Source organism: Delphinus delphis, chromosome 4 (genome assembly GCF_949987515.2).
Source record: "Delphinus delphis chromosome 4, mDelDel1.2, whole genome shotgun sequence".
Taxonomy (NCBI): Eukaryota; Metazoa; Chordata; class Mammalia; order Artiodactyla; family Delphinidae; genus Delphinus; species Delphinus delphis.
In genome coordinates, this window is record NC_082686.1 from 15,644,731 (window position 1) to 15,662,826 (window position 18,096).

At 37.6% G+C, this 18,096-nt stretch overlaps 2 protein-coding genes across 10 annotated transcripts in view; one reads left to right on the plus strand and one right to left on the minus strand.

The window, feature by feature from the left end:
- Positions 1-2,244: 2,244 nt before the first annotated feature.
- CCT8 (chaperonin containing TCP1 subunit 8) lies at positions 2,245-17,645 on the plus strand. Of its 2 annotated transcripts, XM_060010421.1 has the most exons (16): positions 2,245-2,384; positions 4,768-4,858; positions 5,590-5,669; positions 7,119-7,268; positions 7,736-7,916; positions 8,029-8,090; positions 8,994-9,131; positions 10,288-10,466; positions 11,188-11,254; positions 11,332-11,419; positions 11,509-11,624; positions 12,402-12,473; positions 12,554-12,718; positions 13,035-13,154; positions 15,863-15,967; positions 16,281-17,645. In XM_060010421.1, the coding sequence occupies exons 1-15, from the start codon at positions 2,325-2,327 to the stop codon at positions 15,953-15,955; spliced, it is 1,662 nt and encodes a 553-aa protein (XP_059866404.1). In that variant the 5' UTR covers positions 2,245-2,324; the 3' UTR covers positions 15,956-15,967; positions 16,281-17,645. The 2 variants fall into 2 exon arrangements, with proteins under 2 accessions (XP_059866404.1, XP_059866405.1); XM_060010422.1 differs by lacking the exon at positions 15,863-15,967.
- The window catches only part of USP16 (ubiquitin specific peptidase 16), a 30,191-nt gene continuing 29,739 nt past the window's right edge, over positions 17,645-18,096 (minus strand). For all 8 annotated transcript variants that reach the window (XM_060010413.1, XM_060010419.1, XM_060010417.1 and 5 more), the window contains one exon: positions 17,645-18,064. In XM_060010413.1, the coding sequence (XP_059866396.1) occupies positions 17,940-18,064 (125 nt within the window). In that variant the 3' untranslated portion in view covers positions 17,645-17,939. The remainder of the gene's footprint in view (positions 18,065-18,096) is intronic.

The following is an 18,096-nucleotide window of genomic DNA, read 5'->3' on the forward strand; positions in this document are numbered from 1 at the left end:
CAGATAAATTAATCAGGACAAAAAAGCTACTATGAGCATGTAGAATACGAGGGATGAACTGTGTCTCCTTGGCCTTTTGCAAACTCCTGGGCAAATCATCTTGATTGCTTTGTGTTGTTCCCTGATTTTATAGCAAGTACATCTGGAAGGGATGAATAGAGACCTCATCTCCCAGTTCTTTGGTCTTCTTTTCTGACACCCATTTTGTCATCCGTTAAGTCTCCACTTCATGCAATGCCCAGTGATAGATGCTGGCAATACAGCACCTACCTACCAGCTGGGAAAGATTGCAACTAATTTTGTCATTATAACTATGGTAAGTGCTCTGAAGGAGGAGCACAGAAGCTGTGAGGATGACTAACAGGGAATGTCTTGGGAGTCATCAAAGGTTTTCTAACCTAAGTGTTTGTTTACTGGAGTAGAACTAACTCAGCCAAAAGGGACCAGAAGAGCTTTCTAGGTAGACAACAGCAGAGGCTAAGACCCTGAAGCAGAAGAGGTAAAGCAGACAGGATGAACTATTCAGGCTATTGCAGCCAGAAGACAGAGAGGAAGGCCAAGAGGGCAAAGATACATGTGCTGAAAACAGGGACCAGAACCTAGTCCTTGAAGCCACATTGAGGATTTGTGTTTATTTTCTATTCTGGGTGAGGAATATTTGACCTACTATTTGGAGCCAGTGGAAATTTTGCCCTTGATGTTTTGATTCTGTAATTATGAATACACCATCTAACCCAAATAATACAAAATAAATGAATTTTTATCTAAAAAGCAGTCTTCTTAGCAATTAAATCAATTTAATTCTTGATAAATTACCATACAGATTTCCATTTCCTTTTTAATTTACTAAAATTAAGATCCATTTTTTATTATAAATTTTCCATGGAAACTCGATTCACCAATAGTTTTATCTTCAATGGTCCTTATCAAGACTTGAGACAATCATTTTTATTAAAATTTCATCAAGTGTCATCTTTAATCCCTTTCAGTTTTTGTTGTTATTGTTGTTGGTTATATTTATAAGCAATGCTCTCTTTGAGTTAGATGAATGAGTTTTTATTTATTTCTTAGCTAATCCATGAGAAAATCTTGTATTGTCCCTTTGAGAATCACTGATCTCTTGCATTGTTTCCCAACAGGTGGTTCACATACCAGTTGCTTTGAGGTGGCAAAAGTATTTTTTTAATAATTATGTATTTTAAGTGCTCATTAGAATGTTATAATACATTTGACACGTGATTATTCCTTAAGACACATTAAATCTGTCCCAAGTTAAGGAAAATAAGTCATTTGCAAGTGTCCAATCAAAGAACAAAAGACAAGTCAAACGTTCTGCTCAAGTTTTCCATATTTTCTACAAGGAGAGTGGATTACTTTCACCGTGTGAAATTATTCTTTAAAGTATTCTATTACCATTCAATTCTTTTGAAATCAGTCACGTGCTGATGTGGGATGACATAGAGGTCAGGTTTCAAAGGATTCTGGGAGAGTAAAAGGGAGTTATATTTCCAGGAAAGAGGAAGGTAGTTGGTTAACAACGTGCATTTTGCAGTCGATCTGATCTGGGTAGGAATCCTAGCTTTAACATTACTAGCGCTGTGATCTTGTACAAATTACCGTTTGTAAATTGCAAATTCCCCTTCTACCAAATGTAAATAATAAGAATTAACTCGTAAGATTGACCATTAGCTAAGATACCGCACATAAAACAAATAACAGATTCTGGCACATAGGAGTACTCAGTATACAGTTATCCTTACAGATTTTAATTATCACCTTCAAGTCCCCAGAGCTGCTACAGCACCCAAGTCAGAGCACACGCTCAACGAATAGATTTTGGGGATGAAGGCAGGTGCCCTGCCTTGGTTAAAAAAAAAGGGGGGGGGGGCGGCGCACACCTGCCCCAATGTTATGCGAGGGTCTGCAAGATTACAAGTAAGGTAATCTTGGAAGGTGTGGCTTCCAGGTCAGAACCAGCAGAATTCAAACGTCCAGGGCACCGAGCCTAGTCAAAGGGAAAAATCGCCAGCGTGCCACAACGGCCCGGCTGGCTGCGCGTGCGTCGGCCGGAAGACAGATGGCGCGCTCCGCGACCCGCCCGATCGATCGACCAGATCGAGGATCGTCAAGTCAGTTCTGACTGCTCAAAGTGCTCCTTCTCGCGAGGCTTCAGTCCAGGCGGCTGGGGGAAGGGGCGGACTCGGCTGGAGAGAGAGGAGGAGCGTGAAGCCGCCGCACGCTGCGTTCCCAGGAGGCTGTGCGCGCTCCTCGCTTTCTCCCGGATAGTCTGAGCGGGCGCGTGAACTGCTCCGTGCGTAGTGGTCATGGCTCTCCACGTCCCCAAGGCCCCGGGCTTTGCCCAGATGCTCAAGGAGGGAGCGAAGGTAAGGAAAGGAGAAAGGAGGAGTGAGGTGGGAGAGTCGGCGTAGGGCAGCGGCGGCCGCGGCGAAGGAGAAGGGTGTACTAACGGGCCGGGCGTGCTCCCCCGACACTGCGGTCGGAGGGAGAGAAGATTCCAGAAAGGGAGGTGTTCTCGGGAGGGCTCTGCCGCGGAGGCCCGCGGGCATTTTGGTTCTTTACGGACGCCGGGGAGGGTCGAGCGGGCAGAGACGGCGAGTGGGGGACGAGGCCGCAGACACCGCGTTCTGTACTTGGTTGTCGGACAGATGTAAGGCCGCTCCTGCATTTTATCTCCATCCGTAAAACGGGGGTGATGAGTCTCTCCTTTAGAAGGCGACACAGGTGAAACAACGTAGGTGAAATTGCTTTGGGAACTGCGAAGCTGATTGCCACAGTTCGGGGAGTGGGTGGTGCGGTTAAGAGAGGGACAAAGGCCTGTCTTGGCAACTTTTTTCTAAATGAGAAATAGCAGGCTCCCCATTTAGTTCGCAGAAGCAGTGCGTTATAGTAGGATAAACAGTGGTTACAATGCGGATGGATTCTGGTCGCAACTTAGGTTAGCTAGCTTGATGTAAAACTTACCCCTCTGGGTCTTGCTTTTCTCATTATTAAATTGAGCAGATTGGACAAAAAGGGTTGTAACGATCACAGTTGTAACCCACAAGGTAAGTGACACCCTGGCCTAAATAAAACTGCTTTGTTTTATGGCGAGATCTTGGACGTAATTTCAGAAGCTTAGTTTTTTAAAAATATCTTAAAGCACTACTGATAAATGTGTCTCTTGTGTTCAAATGGTAGTGTTCGTTTATTTGTCCCCCATATTTTCTGTGCTTAGTTAAAGGTATGTAGATAGTGTGGTTCCATTTATGGTAACAGGTTTAGGGAACTAGGTTCTTGTTGGCATGATGCACTTTTGGGATGTTGTGAATATAGTAAATATCAAGGTTTAATGTAAATATTGGTGAAAGAGCTTCGCTGAAAATGACATTGCTCACTTTTTTAAAAGGCTGAAGAACGTCCATGGTTTTTATTTTTCTGAGGCAGAAATAATAAATGGCCAAAGGATAATTTCAAATAATGATAAAGGAAATAAAATCTGCCTCGGAAAAAAAAATTAAAAAGCAAGGGTTGGGGTAGATAGAACAATTAAGATGTTCAGGAAAGAACTCTCAGCTCTGTGCTTAGTGGCGAAGATTAAAGGCAGAAGTGTTCCAGGCTGAGGGACCAGTGAGTACAAAGGCCCTGAGGATGGAATGAGTGTCACCTGCTAAAAGAAAGCAAGAAAGGTAATAGGGCTGAAGCTTACCAACGGAACGATAAGAGATGAATTGAGAAGAGTTGTAGGCAAGGGTTAGAATGTGCCTACACATTTATCCCTGACAGGGGCTTTACATTTTTTCCTAAGTGATGGGAAGTCATTAAAGGGTTTGACAGGATCTAATTTATGATCAGAGATGACTGTTCCTCAGAGAATGGGGATGGGGGAAAAACAATGTAAGGCAGGAGATCTTTAGAACAGTATTGTCTGTCTGCTGTGATGGAAGTGTTCTATATCAGGACTGTCCAGTATGGTACCCACTAGTCACAAGTAGCTACTGGGCACTTGAGTTGTGCCTAGTGCAACTGAGGGACTGAATTTTTAATTAATTACTTAAAATTTAAATAGCCACTTGTGGCAAGTGGCTACTCTCTTGGGCAAAGCAGCTCTAGAAAAATGTTCACATGAACAGTAGGCTCTTGAAATTTATCTGAGACCACGGGTAAATTCTAAGTCTAAAAGAAGTCCAGTGTAAAACTTGAGAATTTTAGTACTGTGACCAATTCAGTAGTTTTCAGTGTGTGCATGTTGGAATTATATTGCAGTTCAAATGAGCATTCAAAATCTGTATGCTTTGGTTCCTAAAAATTTATGAGGCAGATATGTTAATTCCCAGTGAACATAGAACTGCTGGATTTACAGTGCTCAGGTTTTAACACAATAAATATTCATGACTACATTTCAACTTTTAGAAAGTACTGATAAACTCTGAAAAGGTATTTTTATCTGCAAGAGCTCATTTGCTTTCTCTAATCAATCTTAGCACTCTTCCCTGCACTTTTCACTACATTTTTAAAAAATTACAGGTTTTATGTTTTGATGTGTAAGTAGGTACCTGTGGTCCCTAAAAATGTCTTGCTTTATTCATTCAACTAGTGGACAAATCTATGGATCATTTGTGAATACCAGGCATCATACTTTACATATATAAATCTTGCTTGATAGTTTTAACAATCCTCTGAAACAGGTACTATTATATTACCCCATTTTACAGATGAAGAAATTATTGAGATTCACTGTCCTGCCTAATCAGAAGTTTTTTTTGACAGCATTTTTCAGGGTTGGAAGAGGCTGTGTACAGGAACATACAGGCTTGCAAGGAGCTTGCCCAGACAACTCGTACAGCATATGGACCAAATGGTAATTTCTAAATTCATGTTTTAAAAGATACAGTACTGTAATAGAATTTTGTGCACTAGCTCTTTCAAACTTGTTCTGAGGATATTATATGTAAATTGAGAGTTTTCGCCATAATATAGTATGGCATTGAAATTTATTTCATAGCGCAGTGACACCAGTACAGTGTTTCTAATCTTTAGTCAGCAATTCATATCTTTTTAGAAAAGTTGGAATCCAAATGTTACGTTTTGTCCTATTGAGAGGATAGAAAAGTTATAGTGCTTTCACCATTGAGGCAGTACCTAGTGTTCACGGTTGTAGATGTGGAACAGATCTTTTACATAGAGCGACATTGTAATTTAAGGGAGAAAAATTCTCTCTTGTCTCCTACCATCGACTGAATTAATTGATACAGATTTATGGAATAAGCAAAAAAATAAGTGTACTTTTAAATAGATTATTTTAGTCTTTTTACATGTTAATATGCTGTGTTGATTGAATAAAAATATGACAAAATTGGCATCCTCGCTAATAAACATTATCAGAGATTAAAAAGGAAAGAGTACAGGTGTGCAGTCAGGCAAAGCCATAGGGCTATGAGATAACCTTAAAGAATAGATAATATGTTTTGAGTTCTTACAAAGTTATTTTTAGGAATGGATATAAATTTATATTTCTTGACTAGATTTTCCCAGTATTTGGAGAAGGGTTTGAGTAATAATGGATTTCTTTTTCTAATTGTTATTTTTGAGGAATGAACAAAATGATTATCAACCACCTGGAGAAGTTGTTTGTGACAAATGATGCAGCAACTGTTTTAAGAGAGCTAGAAGTAAGTTATTTCTTTAAAAAAGCCAAGAAATGTTTTGGTGACATCAAAAATTCAGTATATTTTAATGTAAAAGAACCTTTATTTCAAATTGAATAATAAGGGATTTTTTTATTCCCAACTTGAAAATTCATTATACAGATTTTCCTAATTATAAAGAGTCCTCTTTATGTTTAACATCTTAGCAACTCAAATTTTAAATCTCCTAAATTATTAATTTATGGAATGATTGGTTGTGATAAAAAATATATTTGCTCATAATCATATCAAATTGAATATGTTGTCTTGTTCTGTAGAGTGTTACACTGAAGTGAATTATTCCATAATGTAGAAACATCTGATACTTGAAAATAGTGGTGTGTTTTTTTTTTAATTGTCTTTGTGAAGATAAAACAATCAGTTTGTGGAATTTTGCTTTGTTCACCTGCAGTTTTGATGTTATAGAATCTGTAGAATAGATACTGCCAGCCGAGGTATGAGGACAGCCTGGCACCTGAACACATAGAGCACCATTCCTCAGCCAGCTGCTAATTGAAGCATATGTTCAATCTCAGGGAATTTTCTTGAACTTAGCTCTTAAAGCACCAGAGCTTAATGCTTTTAGACAGAACTCCATAGATAAGTTAACATTTCTTCAACTTCTTAAATAACAGTATAGTCTTGAAGTAATAATATTGAACAAAACAAATTTAATTCCACAAGATATTTATAGAGGGGCTTATTGTGAATGTGAATGTTGTACTCTGTGATGTTCTCAGGAGTTCAAGTGTGACGGGGATACTGTCCTCATAATAAACTATAATGTCAGCTTTTTAGTTTTCTCAGTGCTATCAGCTGTTACTCTGATTATTTCTTAGAAAGCATGTAAATCCTAAGAAACGATCACTTAAAATTTTGATATGCTGTTTTTAAGAAATGTTTTATATTCCCCTCCTTTTAAACCATAATTGATAACCCCTTACAAAAAGAATACATAAAAATTGAGACTTGTGATGAAGTTAAATGACATCTATTTTAGCACTTCTGAAGCCTTTTTTAAAAGTGCCTGAGGTTTAGTGGTTGGAATTACTTTGTTTTTTAATTTAGTGAATATGTAATAAAGTTATGAACCTTATGTATGCAGGTGTACATACTGGGTGACTGACCATTAAAAGAAAGTGCCTGTGAAGTTATTGTCATTTATGGTGATGCATTCGTGTTCATAGGCCTAGGTGGACTTGGATTGTCTTCTTGTGACCACACTATAAGTAGTGTGTAGCAGTGTGATCACATGAGTTACCTGTCTGACAGGTAACTGTTACTAGTCAGACAGTTACCTGTCTGTCTGACAGGTATCACCCATAGGGAGATTGGAGTCTATTAATTTAAGAAGAAATGGAAATGAACAATTTTATTTTGCTTTAAGGATCAAATGTTTTAGCTTGATATTCAAATTCAAACCCCTTCTGTCAGGTACAGCATCCTGCTGCAAAAATGATTGTAATGGCCTCTCACATGCAAGAGCAAGAGGTTGGAGATGGCACAAACTTTGTTCTGGTTTTTGCTGGAGCTCTTCTAGAATTAGCTGAAGAGCTTCTGAGACTCGGCCTGTCAGTTTCAGAGGTGAGTGTTCATTTTATAATCTACCCCTGTTTCATATTTGCTTATGTATATATACCTACTAAATAAAAGTCATTAGTAATAGCTGATTTTGAGCAGTTTTCTCTGTGCCAGGCATTGTAGTACATATGCTTCACATGCAGTATCTCATTCTATCCTTACAAGAACCCTATGAGTGGGGCCTATTAGAAGTAATCCTGTTTTGTTTCAGATAAGGAAAGTGAGCCTTAAGTTAGAAAAACCTTGCGCAAGTAGCTAGTGATGGCAGTTAGGATTCAAATTTGGGCTCTCACCAAAGCCTGCACCCTTAAATAGTAGGCTGTGCCGTGAATGTTATTCTGGAAGTGTGCTTTGTTTTTTTCTATTGAAAATAAAGATTGGTATTCATTGGGTTACCAAAATAAGCTACCTTATTAAGTCATGTCAAAATTACATCTTTTGAAGAAACATTTTTGCTTTTTACATTTAAGGTCATAGAAGGTTATGAAATAGCCTGCAAAAAAGCCCATGAGATTCTTCCTGACTTGGTGTGTTGTTCTGCAAAAAATCTTCGGGATGTTGATGAAGTGTCATCTCTACTTCATACCTCCATAATGAGTAAACAATATGGTAATGAAGCATTTCTGGCCAAACTTATTGCTCAGGCATGTGGTGAGTAAATATCAGTAAATGAAAAGATCCAAAATTAAAATGTCTTAATGTGATTAAGATATTTTCTCTGTTGTCCCAACATATCTTTTGATATGTCTCGTTTTCTTAACAGTATCTATTTTTCCTGACTCTGGCCACTTCAATGTTGATAATATCAGAGTTTGTAAGATTCTGGTAAGTTTAGAAAATGCATTAATGTTATCTAGATAGATCAGATTTTTTTTTGCAAAAAAAAAAAATTTCTGTTAATCTAAATTTTATCTTGTGGGTTTTAGGCACTTAGGACTTCCTGCCTTTGTTGTAGCATTTGGATATTGCTAGATTGTAATACACCACTTGTTAAATTTAAAAGGATATCAACATATTATCTTCTTAAGTCATCATTTTTCCATGATAGCTGGAAGGTTGAGAATAGTGCATAAACAAAATATTATTTGCAATCTTGATATATGCTGACTTATAAAAATGAGCTTAGAAGGCAATTTTGAATGAGGTTCAAGTTTTTCTGTTGCTCTATAATAATAAAATTCATACTTTTAATATTTAAAGAGTATGTATTTGATAAAAATATGGTGCTTGATGCAGTAAAACCTATAACTGCAGTGATTTTACACATGTGATTGTTAATGTAGCTGAGTTTAGCTTACATTAGTACATGTGTTAGCTGTAAATGTGTGTGTATTAATATACGTGCTGGGTGTTTTCTGACTTTATGCATGCACTGCCTTCCCCTTCGCCATTACATGGTAAGCTTGTGAAATCAGAAACTTGGCTTTGATCCCTATTCTGCCTGGTACATTGGTACAGAGTGAGTGAATGGCTTAGAGCAGTTGTTCTTTGATTCTTCCCAGTACACTGAAGGACCCCCGTCCATAACAGTGGCTCGTTGCCACAGTGATTCCTGCATTGAGCAGACTGGTATGCTTTATGTCCACCACCCTACTCATCCCCAGGAGTCACTGCCTTTGTATATTATATTATTTAGAAATGAATATTTTTGGTGCATGCAGAATCAACAAATTAGCCCTGATGTTATTTTCATGAAATCACTGGTGATTTTGATATCCAACTCCTTAGGGCTCTGGTATCCATTCCTCTTCAGTATTGCATGGCATGGTTTTTAAGAAGGAAACTGAAGGTGATGTAACATCTGTCAAAGATGCAAAAATAGCAGTGTACTCTTGTCCTTTTGATGGAATGATAACAGAAACTAAGGTATGTAGATTTCAGAACCTTAAAGGTAAAAATTTGCGGTTATCCTTTCAGATAGTTTTAATGATTCTAAAATTTTGAGGTAGAGTTTCCTCTTAATCCAGTGAATACTGCATAATTATTGAAAATTGCCGGGTCATGTTTATTTTTTAATCAGACTTATATTTGAATATCTAATTCAAATACTAAGTACAAAACTTGGAACATTAGATGATGACAGTATTGTTTATATTCTAATAAACAGCTCTTGACTTCTAGTAGAACTTACACAATTCAGCAGGTTAAATGTTCAGTGAAGAAAATGAGTGTGTGCTGTTCATTAAAATTTTTTTAATAACAAATTTATTTTTATTTTTGGCTGTGTTGGGTCTTCATTGCCGCGTGCGGCCTTTCTCTACTTGCGGCGAGCGGGGGCTACTCTTCATTGTGGTGCACAGGCCTCTCATTGCGGTGGCTTCCCTCGTTGCGGAGCATGGGCTCTAGGTGCGTGGGCTCAGTAGTTGCGGCTCCCGGGCTCTAGAGCGCAGGCTCAGTAGTTGTGGTTCACGGGCTTAGTTGCTCCTTGGCATGTGGGATCTTCCCGGACCAGGGCTCGAACCCGTGTCCCCTGCATTGGCAGGCGGATTCTTAACCCTTGCGCCACCAGGGAAGTCCCTGAAGTTTGTTTTTAAAAACACATGTTAAGAAGTTTGAAGCATATGTTTATAGGTCACTGTTGATTGCATCCCTAGAATTCTTGAAATCTGAGTTGTGGACGGTTTTTGAAGTTTTGCAGGGGTGGGGTGGGGTGGGGCTGGTCACTTAGTCCACGTTTTAGAAAAAGTTTGAGAACCACAACATTCTTTTGGTTGACATTCATCAGAAGACAGATGTCAGGATACCTGTCTAACATCTAAAAGTACAGTGTATTTCTCCAGTTTTTCCATCAAAGTGCCTGTCAAAGAGCAAATGCATCAGTGTTGGGGGCAGGGGCATTGGTCTAGGAACAAGCTGAATTTGTTAATTTCATACAAATTTTGTATTCTGCTTCATGTTTATATTTATCTTCATATTTTTCTCCCAAATCTTTAAATTATTTCTTCAATAAAGTATTATTCTGTGACTTTGAACAGCAACGTGGTGAAATGGTTTTAAAGAAAATCCTTACTTATTTTGCTAGGGAACGGTATTGATAAAGACTGCTGAAGAATTGATGAATTTTAGTAAGGGAGAAGAAAACCTCATGGATACGCAAGTCAGAGCTATTGCTGGTAGTGGTGCAAATGTCGTCGTAACAGGTGGCAAAGTGGCAGACATGGCTCTTCATTATGCAAACAAATACAATATCATGTTGGTGAGGTAAGAGGGGACTGCATTCTATTAACCTGGATTGTAAATGGCTTTGAGTGGTGAAACACCAAGCAGATAAATTCCACACAACATGAAGACTGTTAAAAGGGGGAAAGTATGAGGTATTAGATTGCATGGCAAGAGGACTTAACTTGATCTAGGGGAACAGGAAGCAGATCTGAGAAAACTTACCTTTAGGCCGAGAGCTGAAGGACCAGTTAGCAGATGTTAATTGAAGAGGGAGGGGGAGGAGCTTAAGAGACCAGACACAGACCTGGTACACACTGCCAGCTGGAGCGTGGGGTCAGGAACATAGCTTTAAATTTATGAACACGTTTGTGGCTTACACTAGACAGTTCACCCACCCGTTCCCACCTCTCCGAGCACATAATATAACGTGCAGAGTAAATCACTCTTCTCCTCACGGAACGTGCAGTTGCCCAAAGTAAAGCAAAAGTTTTCTGTGTACCAGGGCTTCCTTAGTATTTCAGAACTATGAACCCTTGACATCCTAAGGAGACTGGAACTCTCCCAGTTCTAGAATAATGCCCTAAACACCTGTGACTGGATTGCACAGTGCAGTCCAGACCCATTCTGAGCTTGAACCTTCAGGGTCAAAAGAAGGTGACCTGAGGCCCAATGTACAGTTTCCTGTTTAATCTCTTGTGTTTTACTTTGGTATCTCATGGAATTAAAACTTCTGTTAAGGTCTTTGTTTTGTTTTTTAAAGGCTGAACTCAAAATGGGATCTCAGAAGATTATGTAAAACAGTTGGTGCTACAGCTCTTCCTAGATTGGTATGTATTTTGGACAATATTAAAAGAGAGTTGAACCTATTTGAATTATTTTTATTACAAGAGTCATTTTTTCGCAGACTCCTCCTGTCCTTGAAGAAATGGGACATTGTGACAGTGTTTACCTCTCAGAGGTTGGAGATACGCAGGTGGTGGTTTTTAAGCATGGTAAGTAGTAGTGGTAAACTATATGTATGTGAAGTGTGGGGAGTTCATTTGCTTTTACTAATCCCCAAATATATTTAATTTATTGACAGAAAAGGAAGATGGTGCCATTTCTACCATAGTGCTTCGAGGCTCTACAGACAATCTGATGGATGATATAGAGAGGGCAGTAGATGATGGTGTTAATACTTTCAAAGTTCTCACAAGGGTCAGTATCAGCGTTCATCTTAATTTAGTATTTGTAAATCCTCAAAAACACAGTTGGCAGACATTCTGAGAACTTGAAAATGAATGGCTTGTGTAAAGCAAAGCACCTTCCTCCTTAAGGCTCCACTTAAGTATTTGTTGCTGATGAATTTTCTAAAATGAAATGAAAAGGAGTAAATAGCAAATCAAGGCTTCTTTTTTTTTTTTTTTTCCTGCGGTACACGGGCCTTTCACTGTTGTGGCCTCTCCTGCCGCGGAGCACAGGCTCCAGACGCGCAGGCCCAGCGGCCACGGCCCAAAGACCCAGCTGCTCCGCGGCATGCAGGATCCTCCCGGACTGGGGCGTGAACCCGCGTCCCCTGCATCGGCAGGGGGACTCAACCACTGTGCCACCAGGGAAGCCCAAGACTTTTTTTTTTTATATATAACTGTTTTAAAGAGATGGTTTATGGTGGTTTTCAATTATAATATACCTTCAGTTGCTTCAGCACTATTCTTAGTGCTATATCTGGAAATACAGATAACCACATAGTGATGTTCCCATTCTTAACTTTGGTCCTTTTTCGTATACCAGACACTATGGTGCAGTAAGGTAGTTGGTTCAAATCACGCCATTTTTATGACATTCATAATTGGAATTTGAATTTTATAAAACTTGTAATTGAATCTGATTAAAACCTCTAGTCTGGTGGAGTACTGGAATCTGAAAAGATTTAAAAAACTGGAAATTGCTTCTTGGTGACTTCTGTTGTTTTTTTGTTTAAACTACGTATTATAGGATAAACGTCTTGTACCTGGAGGTGGAGCAACAGAAATTGAGTTAGCCAAACAGATCACATCGTATGGAGAGGTATATGGCTTTCTATGTACAAACTGACTTTGTTGTCATTGTTCGAATAAAATTGAGTAATAAGCACATTTTTGTTTTAGACATGTCCTGGACTTGAACAGTATGCCATTAAGAAGTTTGCTGAGGCATTTGAAGCTATTCCCCGGGCACTGGCGGAAAACTCTGGAGTTAAGGCCAATGAAGTAATCTCTAAACTTTATGCAGTACATCAAGAAGGAAATAAGAATGTTGGATTAGATATTGAGGTATTTGAAAAAAACACTATGAACTTGTTTTATTTTGTGAATGCACAACCTAAAAATAGACGTATTAAGTTTAAAAGGAAAATCAGAAAATGTTCTGATTTGTGAACAAATGATTTTCATAACAGTTAGCTTTTTCATAGTTTATCTGATAGAGAATTTAGTATTTTATTAAAATTTGTTTTATAGTGTAGATGAGGTAGTACTTTTTCCTAGCTACTTATTCTAGTTTTATTTAAGTAGCCATGTTTCTATTGAGTACAGATATTTTCACATAAACATTTAAAGTGAAAGAATAAAAATAGTTTTGTGTTGACAGGCTGAAGTTCCTGCTGTAAAGGACATGTTGGAAGCTGGTGTTCTAGATACTTACCTGGGAAAATACTGGGCTATCAAACTGGCTACTAATGCTGCTGTCACTGTACTTAGAGTGGATCAGGTGAGTGAGAAGTGAAATTTTGATCTTTAAAAATACTAATTTTTATGTAGTTGGAAGTATATTTTCATGGAACTAGAATATAGCACAGTTATCATTCTATTCAAAGTACCCCCCCCAAAAAAAATTGTTTTAATTCTATTACAGTTTTAAATTGTTTTGAATGTATTTCAGCTAATTTAAAATGAAGATTTTGCCAGTGAAAGAATCCTTTGCCATTTGGGAACTGGAGTGGGTAAAATCTGATACAGATTCATAGTTTTCAAGACTTTTTAGACTAAGAACGCCTTTGTACACATAATCTAGAGAGGAAATTTAAGATGGAATATGGAAGGGCCATAAAGATCTGAGGCGGATATTGCAGACTACAGTATTCCCTCCCTTATATGCAGTTTTACTTTCTGTGGTTTCAGTTTACCCACAAGTCACCTGCAATCCTAGAATATAAGAAAGAAAATCCTAGAAATAAGTAATTCATAAATTTTAAATTGTGTGCCATTATAAGTATACTATGTGATGAAATCTCACACTGTCCTGGTCCAGGACGTGAATCATCTCTTCGTCCAGCATATCCACGCTGTGTGCACTGTCTGTTAGCCATTTCGATTATCAGGTCAACATATTTTACTTACTGGTCCCAAAGTGCAAGAGTAGTGATGCTACCAATCAGATATTCTCTTATTGTGCCTAATTTATATATTTTATCATAGGTATGTGTGTATGGGAAAAAGCACAGATATAGGGTTCATTACTATGCTCAGTTTCAGGCATCCACTGGGATTCTTGGAAGGCATCTAAGGGGGAACTACTGTATCACCTTCAAGGAAGTGTGGAGATGATAGGACCTGGCATTAAAATTTTTTTCTTCTGTGACAGATTATGTCTTGGGGTACTAAGATCTTAAGGTATAAAAAATCATAGTATTTCTGCCAATATTTTTGAGGAATTATGGCAGAGAAGAAAAGTGGTGAAGACTACTTTGGATTCACAGATAAACCAGAATTCATAGTTTTTCAAAAAGGTGTTTTCTAAACTTAATGAAATGTATTTTCCTACAAAATTCTAGAAGTGATTATTAACCAATGAATAATTTTTAAATACTGAGTAGAAAATTTTAATTGCTAGGGGCACAGTATAAGTCCATTAAATGAAAATCATGCCAAATTAATAGAAGCAAGTTTTAGGTAGAAATGGAAAGGAAATTAGACTTATTCTCAGATCGGTTGGTTGTAATTATAGCAAAACAAATTTCACTTCGGTAAAGGAAGAACTTTTTCTTAGGTAAGATGACCAAAAATGGAACCTGGAGACCCAGTTTCAACACATTGAAAATAATCAGACTGGATATCTATGTACTGGATTTATTAATAGTGTATTTTTATATCAGTGCCTCAAATAGTTTTTAGTGGAAGAATATGTTTTTGGAGTTTTTAAACAAGGATAATGTTAAAATGCCTTAAGGAAATGTTTGTTCTATAAGTTAACATGTGGCTAAGAATAAAAAGGAGGACCAAAAGTATAAGGGGACAGGAGAAGCTAAGTAGACTGAAGCATGAGGTAAGCAGAAATTCTAATAGTAGAAGTTCCTAAGGAACTTTTTGAATGTCAGTGTCCAAGCAAGACAGTAATGTTAATAACACAAGTAAGTGCCTTGCTCACACAGGTACTTCTGAATTTCGGTTTTAAACTGGGAAGGCTGTGTTTTGTTTTACCCTAGGGGAGGATGTTCATTGTTATGTGCCCTTAGCACTCTGTACATGAAATATGTATCTGAAGAACCCATCCAACTGTCTAATGAACACTCTTCAATATAGTTGTACCTATTTTGCATAGTACATATTCTGGAAAAGGACTTGTAAATCAAGTTTTAAGCATTGGAAAATGTAGTAGGGCTGGATTAATCTTGTTCAAGTGTTTATTTCACTAGTTCTCAAATTGCCTCCTAGTCAATAGCATCAACATCACTTAAGAACTTAATAAAAATACAAATTCCCAGACCCACTGAGTGAAACTCTGGAAAGAATCAGTCTGTTTTAAATAAGCCCTTCAGGTGATTGTGATGCCCACTAAAGTTTGAGAACTGTTTTTAGGTACTTTTTTCTTAAACTATACTTGGGTTCTAAAATTATACTTACTGCCTTTAATTCAATCTGAATTTATCCTCATTTGGTAAAATGTTCCTCCAAGAATTTCAGGTTAGGTTGTTTTATGAAAGCAGCTTCTGAAAAGGGGTGGGAAATCTATTGAAGGTGAAGATATTTTACGGTTTGTGTTGCATGAGACTCAAGCCAAACCCCTTGATGTTATACAGAAAGATCTCTTAATTATAAATTTGGGAAGCAGTGAATACTGTATCCAATTTTGAGATTTAGAATGTATATCAGAGTTTTACAGTTCTACTGTGGGGAAAGCCAACTGACTTTAACTTCTCCCAAATTTATTTGAGCCCAAAGCTACCACGCACCCCCAACACCGTTTTTTTTTTTTGCCCAAACATAAATCCTTTAAACATGCTATATGATTATACTTGGAAAATGCTGGATTAGTGCATTCTAGATAAATGAGGCTTCTAGCATGTTTCCAGGCAACTAGGTGCTTGGATTTTTTTGTTTATGAACACACATTTCCTGTATTTGAATGGCTTTCATTTATAGGTACTAGAAAATGTCATTGTTGAACTTTATATATATTTTACGTATCGACCACTTTAGATTATAATGGCAAAACTGGCAGGTGGACCTAAAGCTTCTAAACCACAAGGAAATTGGGATAAAGATGGTTGGCAAGACGAATCTCATATATAAATAGCAAATCAGGTGCCAAACTGACTGATTTATGCCAGTGATGCATGCAGATATTTTTCACATTCCGAGCATTGGGTTGTTGAAGTGCATGTCTTAGAATGCCCCTCGCTAATGTGTGTGAATTTTGTTGCTATTAATGTCCACAAAAGCGGAAAACTCACCTGCTGGACAATAACAATATGCTAGTGTTTCATATGCAGTGTAATAACAGATTGCTCATTGGTGATGATTGCCTAATAATGAAGCAGGGTAATAGAGAAATATTCTTTCTCTTCACTCTGGAGCTTGAGTTTATAAGTATACTCGTGTGGATTTTGTTTTGCAGATCATCATGGCAAAACCAGCCGGTGGGCCCAAGCCTCCAAGTGGGAAGAAAGACTGGGATGATGACCAAAATGACTGAATGGCTAGATTTTTACTGTAGGTGAAGGCTGTGTTTGTAGCAGTACTCTAGGAATTGCCTGATGTTTTCATATTCTCCTAAATTAAGAAGTGTTTTGTGTTATCTTGTATTCTCGGCTGGATGATACAATAAACATGTTGTTACTATCAAAGCCTCTTTGTCTGAGGACCACTGTTCTTGGATCTGGATGACCTGTTTTGTCTCAACCTTGTTAATGAAATGAACTGTGGCACTTGAGGCAAGTCACCTAAGTTATGAGGGGCCTGCTGCCTGTTTTTATACATAAGTTTTATTGGAACACAGCCATGATCAGGTATATTTATATATTGCCTATGGCTGCTTTTTACAAGGGAATGGCAGAGTTGCATAGCTGTGACAGAGACCAAGTGGCCTTCAAGGCCTAACACATTTAGGCCTTGACATTTACTTAGGCCTAAGACATTTACTACCTATAGGAAGTCTGTCAGTCCCTGGACTAGATGTATTTTTTCACAGCTCTGAAAATCCCTAAGACTGAGGTGACTTGTTTCAGTAACATTAAATGATGTGTTAAATAGCTGACTTAAAATACATATATTCTGGTAGCAAAGAACAAAGATACTTGTGATGCAGCTGAAAACATGCCTCCTGGCATATAAATGAAGCAAGTCAGTTTTTATACAGTGGAGTTTTGAAAAAAGCAAAGACCATAGTAAAAAGTTAATTTAACTTATTTTACAGAACATGTGCTACTGTATGTTTTGGTTATATAAGGTCTTTGAGTAACATTTTGAAATTTTATACTGTTTTTGGTATTTCAAAGGAATTTGGATGCAGTATGGCTGACTAGGTCTTAGGTAAACTCATCAAGGAATTCCTAATAGAGAACCTTACAGGAAGTTTATACAGGTTTGGTATTCTTAAGGCTCTTAAGGTTGTTTGCAACTTGGAAACAGTGGCTGGCTTGGGTTAAAAAAAAAGGAATTTATTAGGACAGTTCACAGACTTTCTGGCCAGAGGCTGGCATTAAGGGGATTTCAATGAATGTCTTCCTTGGGTCGATTAACAATTGCACAGAACAAGTGCAGAGTTCAGCTTACACCCCAGCTTATGCACACTGCATGGCATCAGAAGCATTATATATGTTACCACCAAGGTCAAATACCTATGCTTATAAAATTAACACTTTTTTGCTTTAACGAACACACTTGAAGTTTCAGTCTGAAACTTTTTCTTCTAAATGTTTTCTAGTAGTGTATGTCAGTACAACTTAAAATCTTCTAAGTAATAAAACAAGTTTTGGGGGTAATTCATTTTATTGATGTGTTGCAAACCACCACCCAGACGTATTAATAAGCACAGAGGACTTAAGTAATTCAGAATCCTTTCCAGAAACTGGAAGCAGGAATAAAAACCACTGTGACAATACAAAATCACTAAATTTTTAGGTATTTTCCCTTCAGTATTTCAATAAACATGATTTCTTCTGGCATGTATTTAATTTTAAGTTAACATGACTTACAGTTAGTCTTTACTTTTTTATTACTACAGCCATTATAAAAGCCATAAACATGTTTCCAGAGAAAGCACTTTTTGAAATTGTTACAGTATTCTCTCATAAAATAGGAGGTAAGCCTGAGAATTTAGTACTTTAGTTGTAGGCACAGCTTGCACATGTGTGTCGCTGATGTGAAACCACTGTCCTTTGGTTGAGTCCATTTCAAAATCTGTCAGGAGGAAATGTAAAATTAAATATATA

Excerpts from the sequence above, each read along its gene's own strand:
- CCT8 (XM_060010421.1), top strand. The coding sequence starts at position 2,325 with ATGGCTCTCCACGTCCCCAAGGCCCCGGGCTTTGCCCAGATGCTCAAG. Across the intron at positions 5,670-7,118 it reads CTGTTTTAAGAGAGCTAGAA|GTACAGCATCCTGCTGCAAA; the intron begins GTAAGTTATTTC and ends CCCTTCTGTCAG. Across the intron at positions 8,091-8,993 it reads TCAGAGTTTGTAAGATTCTG|GGCTCTGGTATCCATTCCTC; the intron begins GTAAGTTTAGAA and ends CCAACTCCTTAG.